The 13,738-nt window shown below is 32.9% G+C and overlaps 1 protein-coding gene across 1 annotated transcript; it reads left to right on the forward strand.

The window, feature by feature from the left end:
* Window positions 1-1,967: 1,967 nt before the first annotated feature.
* On the forward strand, window positions 1,968-11,858 carry LOC112508710 (laccase-12-like). Its single transcript, XM_025113419.1, has 7 exons — window positions 1,968-2,028; window positions 9,580-9,620; window positions 9,700-9,851; window positions 10,026-10,270; window positions 10,351-10,479; window positions 10,576-11,520; window positions 11,599-11,858. Exons 1-7 carry the CDS (start codon window positions 1,968-1,970, stop codon window positions 11,727-11,729), a joined length of 1,704 nt encoding a protein of 567 aa, XP_024969187.1. The 3' UTR covers window positions 11,730-11,858.
* Window positions 11,859-13,738: the final 1,880 nt, after the last annotated feature.

Here is a 13,738-nt window from a genome sequence, read left to right on the forward strand (position 1 = left end):
GTAAAATTTGAAATAGAATTGAATTTTATTCTTTATAAACAACTGATAAAAACAAATTAATTGTGAAAATCATTGCCCTAAATCCAGGAGAATGGGCGCTCGTGCGACTCTAGTTGCCAAAGACTTGTGGATGTCGGGTGTCTCCCTCATGCGGTTTATGCCTCCCCAAATGGTCGCCCTACGCCCATTGCTCTTGATCAATCTAGCAACTCTAGCGCCATATTGTGCGCCTTTACCCGCTGGCCAAGTCATCCGCTTGATTTCAGCCAAATCTTCAGCCCGTGCCCTTTGCTCTTGATCAATCCAGTAGCTTCGGCGCCTTATGGTGCGCCTTTACCCATCAGCCAAATCGCCCGCTCGATTTTCAGCCCCTATGTGCGTGTGGAGGGGCAACTTCCCTCATATGGCTTATGCCTGAACTGTGGTTCGACCCATTTTTGTGCGTGGAAGGGCTTTTGACCATCGGTCGTTGCTTTCCATTTTAGTAAGCCCTTTTAAATATGATTTTTGGTAACCTTATTCTTTCTCCCTACAAAAATTTGCCTTCCAAGTTTCAAGAACCCTCTCCATAGATTTCTCCATTATTGCAGGCCGTAAATTTCTCCCAAGTGTATCATCATCAAAATGATGGTGAATCAGTTTTTGGCATCCTTCGCCTGTGGTTTCTCCCTTTTCGGATTTCCACTTAAAAATCCACGTGTCTCTCTTACTTATGCTTTATTTTGCATTATATTGGGTTGATTGTTTTTACGTTACTTGGTGGTTGATTATCTTGCATTGTGAATCATTATTCCGCTTTAAATCTTGATATAAAACTTAAGTTCATTTGTTCTTGGGTTATTTATGTTTTATCGGGAACCAACCATCAATCTTATGCGAACAGGTCTTGGTAATTTCACAACATTAACTATAATTGTAAAAATAACAAAATTGCCTTTTTAATTAGGTTTTTACAAAACAAATACTTTTTTTTTGGTATTAAGAGTTTAATACCTCTAAGGGGCTGTTTGGTAGTTGCTGAATGGTTTAGTGCAAAACGATTAAGTGGTCAGAATGATTAAGAGACTCTCATCATATAATGCAAAATGAAATATAATTGTTTGATAATTGTTTACAATAAAACGTTGAATGGTTAAGGGAGACTCAAGATGCAAAATCATTAAGAGGATTTTAGAACTATCAAGAGGTAGATTTTTTTTTTGCCAAACAAGATTCATCTTTTAATGATTCAGATGTTGCCTTTTAATGAATCTATTAATAGATAAACAAACAACCTCTAAGTCTGATTCATTCAGACGTTTTTGGTATTAAGAGTGTGTTTTTTTTTTCTATTTAAATAAGAGCTTAAACCTTTGTGTTTCCTTTGAAATGTTAAGTGGTAATTTTTTCACTTCATACCACTGAAATCTCTCATCTCTCACGATCTCTCCCAGTCGCTGCATCTCACGCTCTACCGTTCTTCAGAAAGAGAGATTTCAGTTCAGATCCAAACTTTCGTGAAACAAAATCCAAGTTGAAGAGAGACTCACCGAGGTATGTTTATCTATCTTTTTTTGAAGTTTTAGAGAGAGAAAGCTAACCTATATGGCTCCTTTAGCTACAGGGTTCGTTGGTTTTCGTCTTTGCAACTTTATAGGTTTTTTTTGTTTCCAAGGATGGCGAGCTTGGGTTAACGATGAGGCTGTTTCCTTGGAGCTCCTGCACGTTCGGGTTATTAATGTTGATCGAGTTGTCAACTAATCACAAAATCTAATGCTTAGAAAAAGAAAAAGAAATTCGCTCGTTTATATATGTATATACATCTCAGAATTGTTCTTTCAGTTAAATCTTGATCAATCAGCTTCATCTTTATGTCATTATGTTTAAGAGCATTGCTATATCAGTTATTATAACTCAGTACATTTATTCTGTTTATCGTACAATTTAATAATACTATTTAATTTATCGACGATTCACAATATAATTTAATGTTAGACAAACTCTTGAAAGGTTTGTATTTGTCAATATTGTCATTGTTACATTTACTTGGTTTTTATTATTGGGTTAAATGCATGAAATAACAATCTACTTTCATAATTTTTCTTATGATAACATTCTACTTTTGTTTTTCTTTATTACAACAATGCACTTTCAAATTTATTTTTATTAAGACATCGTACTTTAAAAAATCTACTCATTATAGCAATGAGTAACCTGTTATATTTTAAACTGGTTAACCCTTTGACTTTTTTTGCTTGTATGACTTTAATGAGGTGATGTGGATGACACATCATTTTGATGACTTAATTAAAATAAAAATAAAAACTTATTTCAAATTATTATTAGTGATTGTCATTTTTCATTGTTATGATTAAAAAACACTTAATTTTTTTGACTTTTTCTTATTAAGTTGCATGCAAATTAAATATTCTAGAGTAATTTTTTTCTTAAATAAATATGCTAAATTATTTTTGAGATATATTTTTTTTTTTTGTAAAAAAGGTAACACTTCTTATTTTATGTTGTTCGAAAAAATACATATCTTTTAAAGTTCTCTCTAAAATATTAACGAAATAAATTGTATTCTACAATTTTTTAATATTGTTATATTAATAAATAATTCAAAAAAATCTAATTAATKTAATATATTTATAAGTCAAGTAAAAGTTTTTAACAAATATAATATATTTCTTAAAAGATAATATTTTTTTTTGGTAAAAAAAAAAAACAATTCTTATTTTCTTTTTTTCAAAAAAACACATATTTTTTTAAAAATATTAGCGAGATAAGTTGTGTTCTACTAGTTTTATTGATATTGGTATATTAATGAATAATTTAGATTTTTTTTGATTTATTTAATATATTTATTAAATAACATGTAAAATATCTAAATATTAAAATTAAAAGTACATTGTTTAATAATAACTAGTAGATGCTATAATAAAATAATTTTGAAAGTACAATGTTGTAATAAGAAAGTCACATTACTATAGTACATGTGGACAACCTACGTAGACAATAAGGTGGCATGAAAACCTGGTATAATGAGTAAATTTAAATAAAAAAGTTACCCAATGTTATAATGAGTAAATTTTTCATAGTACAATGTTTTAATAAAAAATAGTTTGAAAGTACATTGTTGTAATAAGAAAAACTGGAAGTACAATGTTATAATAAAGAAATTTATGAAAGTAGATTGTTATTTTGTGCATTTTGCCCCTTATTATTTATAGGGAGTTATTGTGATAAAGTGTTGATTGTTAGATGGCTAAAAGTGTCAAGAGATAATACTTCTGGACTGGGGCTCAATAAAGTAGAAGATATATATATATATATATATATATATATATATATATATATATATCTACTTGGTGATATTATCAAATAAGATTTCATTTTGAGCTCTCACATTCTTCAACACACAGTCAGACCCGTTTTTGACATTTTTTGGATCCTGAGCGATTTGTGAATTTTGGGCTCTCTATATATACAAAAAAAATCTTAAATAAATGTTTTTAATCATTAAAAAACAAACTTTCACACAATAATACTAATAATTTATAGAAAACAACTTCGAGTATTTCGGATACAAAATCATCAATAATGACACAGTCAAGTATTTCTCAGATTAGGGTTTGTATATTTTGTTCAAATCAGATGTATTTTGTGAATTAAAATTGAGAAAGATTTATAATCATGAATTCTAAGATGAACAAATACCAAATTGATTAATTTGGATATCTAACCTACTATGCGAGCTGATTAATCTCAGAACGACTACCCATCGCAATTGAACCTCTATGGCCACGAGGGGATTTTTATTCCTCTTTGGATTCGAACCTGTGACCTCCAGACACTTTAACCTTTAGAGTTCAAACTTAAACCAATCAAAAACCACCATTTTGGTTAAAATACAATATTTATTTGCAAGAGCCAAAGTAATGATCCATGCCTATGTTTGAACTTGTGATATGTAAAGGGAAACTATTTTGGAGGAGAATATCAACACACACAAACTGTTCTTAGGAAATTTCATATTGTGAACCGAATACATATTAAATAAATACATTGTGAAATAGATATATGTTAATCAATATATTAATTTTAACCTTAAATGGGAAAAAGTCAATATTTTACGTTAATAGGATTCTCATTTGATTATGCCTCTTTTAATAGATGCATAATTATTGTAAACTCAAGAAATCGCACAAACATACAAATTATTTTTCATGTGTTGGTTCATATAAGCATTGTTGTTTCATATACGAAATGTTCGGAATTGTTGTCTGTGAAAAAAAAACCCTAAATATATATAATTTCTTATTTTTAATACAAATCAAAATTTATATCATTTAATATAAACTAATTTTTGAAATAAAATCACCAACTTTTACTAAATATAGTTCGGATACCATGTTTTAAGAACTTTCACCGTATGTATAAATGTAGATTCTTGACGTAAATATCTAGATTTTTAAGAAAAAGGTTGATTACCTATAATTTTTTAACCGGTTTCACATGGTATTCAACCTTGAGAGAAATCCAGTGTGAGTGGGCTATTTACGACTAATATGACGATACGGCACGTTAGGGTGCCCAGACTCGAACCTTAGATTAACGAATTTTTGAGCAAACACCTCCTCATCTCTTTGAGCCACTGGGGCTACATGTCAAGGGCATGAGTGTGTGTGTGTGTATGTATGTATATATATATATATATATATATATATAGAGAGAGAGAGAGAGAGAGAGAGAGAGAGAGAGGTGAGTTATTATACAACACATTACATTTGTATAACTAATACAACTCAATCTCAACCGTCCATTTAATTTGATGAATATGTAATTTCATAGAAGTTTTGATTGTTTTCTAATATAAAGTATTGATCATAATTAATGAACGTTATTCATCTTCCAAAAACATTTAAATCATAATAAATGAACTCTCATCATTTCCATAAATATTTTGCAATTTATAGGGTTACATTGATTGTACAAATGTGATAAGTTGCATTTGAAACAAACTCTCTCTCTCTCTCTGTCTATATATATATATGGATTTATTTTGATAATATACTTGATATTTTCGTATATTTTAATGATTAACAAAGGGAAAATTACACCAAAATCCAAAATGGAACCAACTTTCACCTAATTCTTATTTTGGGGAACCAACTTTCAACTAATGTTCTTGGCGTGACTGGAGGTCTCAAGTTCAAATCCAAGAAGAAATAAAAATTCTTTTGTGGCCATGGAGGTTCAAATGCGGTGACTCCGGGCTACCAGCAAAGCAGGTGGTCGTCCTGACATTAGTCGGCTCGCATAACGGGTTGGATATTCAAATTAATAATAATAATAAAAAAGAATGTAGGTGTAAAGTTGCAACATCATATTATTGAAAGAAACACCCTGATATAAAATTAAAAAAAAAATCCCAAATCAACTAAGGGGTCGTTTACCAAACGTTTATTCAAGTAAGAGCTTATCAAGTCACATTACCTTACCGGATAAATATGGTAAGAACTAAGAATCTTACCTGGTAAGAGTGAGACAAGGACCAAGACACCCGATAAGTGAGGACGACGACTCTTACTACAACAAACGCTCATTGGGTAAATTGTTGCATACGATGTTATTTTGGTGAACTAAAGTCTTACCGAGTAAGTAAATGGTAATAAATTTTACCGATAAACGCTTACCAGATAAACGTTTGGTAAACTACCCCTAAAAACATGTCATTTTCAATATTAATATTTTTGTAGAAAAATATTTCTTATACGGATAATGTTAACGAATATTTAATTCGAACAAACATTTAAAATCTTCTGGATGGTGTATCTATCTATGATTTATTCATCCTCCAAAAACACATGCACAAATTAGTTTTCCATTTCGATTAACTTTGAGAGCATTTTAACTGCACAAAATACCCATCCAGTTTGAAATTCAAAATATTTGTTTCTGTCGATGTTATAATATGATTTTATGTGTTTTTAAGAAATCATTAATGATTTTATTTTTGAATAAAATATAAATGTGAATAAAAATATATCAATGTAAATATCAAATCAACTATATAAAAGTTCTCATTTTTTTATGTAATTTCTTTAATTTATTTTTTTAATTGTAATTTAATTTAAGTTTAAAATGAAATAATTTATTTTTGGTTTAATAATATAACATTTTATAAATATAATAATTAAGTATTATGTTAGAACTCAATGATTATCTTAATTATATTTTACATTTTTTATATTTAAAATGAGATGTTTATCCTGTATTTGATTATGTTTATCTGCAGTTAGTTACACGAATTCATATATGGAGTTTTAATAACTTGTACTTTCGCACAATGTACTTGTAATGTTGAAATTTTAAGTAATATGCATTAAATAACAATACTTTACGCATAAAAAATGGTTTTTAAGAGTTTTTGTCAAATGTTTTATAATATAGTATAGATTATTTACTTAAGCATACGTAAAAGATTACGTACAAAAACTTGTACAATTTCGTTCTACAATTAAAGAACATCAATACTAGATTGAAGTGTCTTGGGGTGGCTAGAAAAAAGTGGAGTAAGCAAGTCGACGAATCACTTTGTATCGACGTTTTTGTTTCTATTTTTTCGAACTTTTATATTTCCATGTTATTGTTTTTTCAAACGTTGCCCTAACAAACATGCGTTTTGGGTTCGTATGCATGGTATAAGTTGTGTACTATTTTTTGTATTTTCTCATCTTAATCCTGATTCATTATTAATTAAATCAGTTGAATAATGAATCATGTTATAAAATATTAACTGATAAATCAAGTTATCATCTTGAAAACCTTTTATTTTGGTTTTCGTCGTTTATTTGACTTTTATTGTCAGTTTTGATTTCTTATTTGCGTTTTTCATTTCTATGTTCTTTTGTTAGGAGAAATGTCGGTTTAGCATTAGGAGATTCTTGGTGGATGGTGTTGGTTGTTGGTGCTAGTGTTTAATGGATGACTGGTGGGTGATGAAGGTAGATAACATATAAGTTTATATCATCTTTTCGATCGTTAGAATGATTTGACATTGGATTCAAGTGTTCGATTATGATCGTACCAGTGTCCGTGTTTATTCAAATCAACAGATGTCCCCAACTGATCCATTATTGGTCATATCTGCCTCCATCTCATAAAAAAGTTTCAAATAAAAGCAATCCAGTAAATTTCCACCCTTATGTATGTGCCAAAGGTGCATACTACGTGTACATGTACTTTGATGATTTCTTTGTATCATTTTATGTAAAAATTTAAATACACAAGAAATATCGTTCTAAAACTGTATTAAATTACGACGTACAAGTCAGATCAGTTACGATACGTTTATTGCAAAGTTACTTTCGTGACAAGATGGATTCTTCGGAACATGAATTCGTGGTTAAATGTGTTTTTAGTATGCGAAACTATTGAACCACAACCAGCGTGTTTATCACAAAAGTGTTGTTTATATCAAATAAAAGGTTTTTGTGGTCATCGAAAAGCCACTTTGTGATAAAGTGGTGTCTACGATTGTCATTTAAAGTACGGTTTTTTATTTAAGATATACGATAAAATAAATATATAATTATCAATAAATATATCAGAAAATGAAAGTAATACTATTGTCCCTTAACATATCAAAACAAATACAGTTTTGAGAAATGAGTTGTTGCATATTTGAAAGTAAAGCGATGACAATTTGATTCGTCTGCTTTTGTTTCTAAAGGAGGAAAGTCGATAGATCTAAAATAGATTTTGAAGTTGGAATTGACAACGCACCGGACATCAAGTTGGGCCTATGTAATCGAAAGGGGAAAAATTACTTTTTTCTTGTTATGATAATTGGAAAATTCAAATTTATCGAACGTTTATATTATAAAAAAAATATTATTATAATATATAGTTAGAAAATTTAGGGGGTGTTTGGGATTTGCTTATTTGAAACAACCTATGCTTTTTTACAAAATCACTTATCAACTTATTATAAGTCAGAAGGGTTTAACTCCTTCAAAAACCCATTACGGGTTTGACACCAGTATAAGTTATTTATCCAAACATTAAAAAATGCTTATTATCGGTGTCACACCGAAAGAAGTCAATAAATTGTTTTATAAGCAATCTCAAACAACTCGTTAGATTAAAATTTTTTGATACAAAAATAGTTGCTAAAAGTATCGTTTTCAACTTGGAACATCACTAACTAATTTGTTGTTAAAACAATCCAACAAGATTCTCACCTAATTGGTTAACGACTTTTTTTGGAAATATCATCCCAAATTCCCAATCCCATCAAACGCACGAATCCAATATTTTATATATATTTAGATATCTTTTTATCTGTCTGTGTTACTATAATTAAATAACAGAGATTTTATTTTAAACGTCTGTTGTATTGTAATATCTAGTTAAACCAGCTTTTTTTCATCTTAATCATATTGTAGCATTCAAGTATGAACGGGATTATTTCTGTCATGAAAACCGATTATCTTCTTTATCAGATTATGTTCTATAAATTCCTTTTAAACTATGAAATTAATAATCACATGAATTCTTGGATTTTCTAACTCGCCCTCGGCTAGGGGTCCTTTGGACCCTTCCCCCGCCTGAGTTGGTGGCTGACTGGGCTTTTGATTTGCCATCAACTTGGAGAGCGAGGCCAACTGAGCTTGCTATAAAGTTTGTTCCATTTTAATGCATTTTCCCTATTCAAATAGTGCCATTTTTAATGTACACATCTCTCGACGTATACAGAATAATATGATTTTTGGATCTAAGATTAATAAAATGATTAAGATATTTAAGCACTAAAATCATGTACATCAAACCTTGCCTATCAAGGTTAACCTAGACAAAATTATAGTTTACTATCCTGATGAGAACATCTCCAAGAGGACATAAACGATAACGTTTTCACTCCAAAAGAATCCAGATACTTTGCGTATCAAAATTATACTGATGGAGAGAAGGATCTGGTATTTTCACGAATTTGGCAGTGTTTTTATGTGATTCGACAAATTTACGAGTATTTATAATCGTCCATATCAAAGTAGCAAATATAGCATTCAAGAATATAATTCACTCAGAGAGTATCTAATCACTCAATTCCCATATGCTGTATGCAAATGCTACCCTCCAAAAACACCTTCATAATTGTAGCAGTCTCAATACCATAATTACAATGTCTTACAAAATCAGAAGGTGATTAAGTGTATAGAAATAAGAAGTGAAAAGAGAGTCCATAAGAGGAAAGGAACAGTGAAGTTGGTAAGTGGTCAACTAGTTGTAGTTACCCTCAATGTAAAACTAGAAGTGTAGACTTGTGAAGCAATTAAGCATTGATTAAAACTGGTGTAGGTCATTGGTGCACCAACTTGGTCCTCCTGTGTGATCTGAACCATCACCCACAGCTGAACCACAAACCTACTTTGCCTACCTCAAAACAACCACCCATTCTCATTCTCTCTATATATATTATAAAATTTAAGCAGCAACCATTCTCACAACTCACAACTCATCTGACCACCATTCACAACCACCCAATGGCTCATTCCACCTTCTTGACCTTCTTGTTGTTCTTATCAACTGTAGCATCTATGGCAAATGCCACAACTCACTTCCATGGATTTGTTGTATGTGTTCTTTCTTGAATTCTTGAGGAGTTAATTGGATATGAATAGTAATCATACTAACTATTTGGCATGTGAATAGGTTCAAGAGACGAAGGTGAAACGATTGTGCAAAACCCATAATTTGATCACAGTGAATGGTCAGTTTCCAGGGCCGACATTGGAAGTTAGCAATGGCGATAGTTTAGTGATAAAGGTTGTTAACAGAGCAAGATATAACGTCACCATTCACTGGTATGGCTGAAATACATATGTATACATATATGGAACCAAATATTCATAATGAATGTACATGATATTCAGAACGACTATACATCATATTCACAAAGAGTGTACATATATATGATATTCATTATGAATATTTGGTTAAATGGCTAGACTAAAATGTGGTATTGTTGAAAATTTCAGGCATGGTGTTAGACAAGTTAGGACAGCATGGGCAGATGGACCTGAATTCATCACTCAATGTCCGATTAGGCCAGGAGGGAGTTATACCTATAGGTTTACGATTTCAGGTCAAGAAGGAACGTTATGGTGGCATGCACATAGTTCGTGGGTTAGAGCGACTGTTTACGGTGCTATTATCATTCGTCCAAGAAAAGGAGAATCTTTTCCATTCGCTAAACCAAACCGTGATTCAGTCATTCTTCTTGGTATGCAATTTAAAAAACTTGAATCAATATTTAATGGTTTCGAAATTGAAGAGTAATAATATGATGGTGATGATGATCAGGTGAATGGTGGGACGCGAATCCTATAGATGTCATAAGGGAAGCCACAAGAACCGGAGCAGCTCCAAATGTTTCTGATGCGTATACTATCAACGGTCAACCTGGTGATCTCTATAACTGTTCCAAAAAAGGTTTGTTTCTACCGGAAAACCCAGATTCTAATGAATCTTGATATGCTATTTTGATTTTATCAAGAGATTGATACGATGTTTTAATCACGGATGTAGATACGGTTATTGTTCCGGTGAGTTCGGGAGAAACAAACCTTATTCGGGTGATTAATGCCGCAATGAATCAACAGCTATTCTTCACTATTGCCAATCACAAATTCACTGTTGTGGGAGCTGATGCTTCATATGTGAAACCCTTCTCGACGGACGTCCTCATGCTTGGACCAGGCCAAACCACGGACGTCCTCATAAAAGGTGATCAGCCACCAGGTCGATACTACATTGCTGCAAGTGCTTATGCCAGTGCACAAGGTGCTCCATTTGACAACACCACCACCACTGCTATTTTGCAATATAATGGAAAAAATGGCATCGCTTCGAAGCCGATTATGCCGACTCTCCCGGCGTTTAACGACACAAAAACGGCCACCGCCTTCACCACCAGCTTCCGGAGCCAGAACAAAGCCGATGTTCCAACCAAGATCGACGAGAATCTGTTCATCACCGCCAGCCTTGGAGTCAACCAGTGCCCACCGAAAGCCAAGCCTAGCAACTGTCAGGCTCCAAACGGAACTCGGTTCACCGCCAGCATGAACAACATATCTTTCGTGCTCCCCACCAACTTCTCCTTGCTACAAGCACATCACCAGGGGATCCCTGGAGTTTTCACTGCCGATTTTCCGGCAAAGCCTCCGGTGACCTTCGATTACACCGGTAACATAAGCACGTCCCTTTGGCAACCAATCAGTAGAACTACGGTGTATAAGTTGAAATATGGAGCAAACGTGCAGATAGTGTTGCAGGGAACAGGTATCTTCACCGCCGAGAACCACCCGATCCATCTTCATGGATACGATTTCTATGTAATTGCAGAAGGATTCGGGAACTTCAACCCGAAGACCGACACTGCTAAGTTCAATCTTGTGGATCCAGCTCAAAGAAATACAGTCAGTTTGCCAGTGAACGGATGGGCAGTCATTAGATTCGTTGCAAATAATCCAGGTAGAGAAGACACATGATCAAACAGCTGGTGTGCAATATTTACAAGAAATCTTGATGAATTCTGTATTTGCTTTTCAGGTACGTGGATTATGCATTGCCACTTAGATATCCACATTGGGTGGGGTTTGGCGATGGTCTTCCTAGTAGAGAATGGGGTTGGAGATCTGGAGACATTAGAGCAACCACCAGAAGATTTGCCGGCCTGTTGATCGATATCATCATCAACAATATTCAAGATCGTCAAGTTGTGTAGAATTATGATTTCGATCCCCAAATTGGGGATTGGTCATTTTTTGCTTCTCTATTCAATTTGTTTCAATTGTTTGGAAGATGAAACACACTCTTCTTCAGAATCTGAGATTCAAATCAAACAAAAATTCTATTATCAGCATCATTTTTTCTAAGAAATTTATAAGATGCTACAGAATCCCGTTTAATCTTACATCAATGGCTTCAAATCATATCCACCATTCTAAAAGACTATGCAGAATTAGGGTTTTCCTTAGTATGGCTGTTTCCGATGAGAGTTCTCTGTGATTCCGACTCCGGTCACACCACCAATCCTTTTTCCAATTTGGGGAGAAGCAAACACAAGAAAAATGAAGGAAAACATTTGTATTTTTATTCCCAAATTGTCTAATTCATTATGTGTGATTTTATAGATTATGTTGATCCATGAATATTATGATAACCCTTTAATAAGCTTTTTACAACATTATAAACTTCTTTGCTGATAATAGAATATTATCCGGTAAGAGCGACACAAGATCAAGAGTCTTACCCAGTAAGTAAGGGCCACGACTCTTATTACAGTAAACGTTTGCTGGGTAAATTGTTGCATACGGTGTCGTTTTGGTGAACTAAAAAGTATTTCTCAGTAAGTAAGTGGTAGTGTTAAATTTTACCGGTAAGCGCTTACCAGGTAAATGTTTGGTAAACTGCCCCTAAGAATTGATTTTAATCACGATTTTGAAAAACCTAATTTGAGAGAGATTATTTTCTCTAAACCATGGTTCTAGCTAATTCGTCATGGCCTCGTTATGACATGTTTTGGTGTTAAGACTTGGGTATTAGAAAGACATTTTAATGTTCTCACTTTTTCCTTCGTAGGTTGTTTGCCCATGTTCACCCCTATGGCTCCACTCTAAGGCTTCACTTGCATCGTAACGCGTTATGACGTGTTATGACACTTTATGGCACGTTACGAAGCGTTATTTTGTAATGTGTAAGGTTACTTTAATGTATAACTTGAGGGATAATGATAATTATATATGGTACCTAGGACTTAAATAAACATAAAATGGAAACTTAAAAACTAAAACCTTAAATAGGTACATACTTACTCACATTAACAAACGCGAAAAGTCGAACAAGAACTCTTTGAAAGTAGAGATTCAAGAGATCTAATCCCGATTTTCCACTCTTGATATCTTTGTATAAGCTCTATATGTTTAGTATCAATGGTTGTTCTTTCCTGCTGCCTTAGGGCATGCCTTGAAAAACGTTATGGCTTTGCTGTAACTAGTAAGACTTGAGACTTGACCTCGCCATCATGTCATGCCTCACGTCATTTAGAACCTTGCTCTAAACCCTCTCCAATCTCCATAAATTAATTATTTATTTGTGTCTAGCAACATGAAAAATAAGTGGCATGTCCTCGTTCGTGTACTACTTGGAATGATTTGAGCGGTCCTCGTAGATACTGTGGAGACATCATAGAAGGTTCATGTTTGTAAATAGGTACGTACTATGTCAAACCACCTAATACTTGGAGGTCTTAGGTTCAAATCCAAGAACAATAAAAATCCCTTTGTGACCACGGAGGTTCAAATGCGGTGACTCCAGGCTATCTACAAAACAGGTGGTCGCCCTGGGATTAGTCGGCTCGCATAGCAGGTTGGATATCCAGGTTAATAAAAAAAAATTGAGGTACACGTTTTCAGGTCATTTATGGTCGCCTGGGGGATTAGTTGGTGTAGACAAACTCGTCTGAAAACTCATGACTACCAAAAAAAAAAAGTTTTAAGATTCCGGGGTGCTTGAAGTATCGTAACCAAACAAAAAAACCTAAGTTCAAAAGTTTTCTTATGTGAGCTTAGATCGTTATTAACTCTGTGATAATTATTAAAATCATCGATAAGTATTTTTATTTTAAATCCGTGAAAATCTGAATCTAAAGTATAATAATTCATTGGTACTCAATATGTATATATACATA

Source organism: Cynara cardunculus (genome assembly GCF_001531365.2).
Source record: "Cynara cardunculus var. scolymus isolate 2C chromosome LG 3, CcrdV1, whole genome shotgun sequence".
Taxonomy (NCBI): Eukaryota; Viridiplantae; Streptophyta; class Magnoliopsida; order Asterales; family Asteraceae; genus Cynara; species Cynara cardunculus.

Bases quoted from the DNA above. Each gene is read 5' to 3' on its own strand.
- LOC112508710 (XM_025113419.1), top strand. From the start codon at position 1,968: ATGTTAGACAAACTCTTGAAAGGTTTGTATTTGTCAATATTGTCATTG. The intron at 9,852-10,025 runs GTATGGCTGAAA...TGAAAATTTCAG, and splicing joins TATAACGTCACCATTCACTG to GCATGGTGTTAGACAAGTTA. The intron at 10,271-10,350 runs GTATGCAATTTA...GATGATGATCAG, and splicing joins TGATTCAGTCATTCTTCTTG to GTGAATGGTGGGACGCGAAT.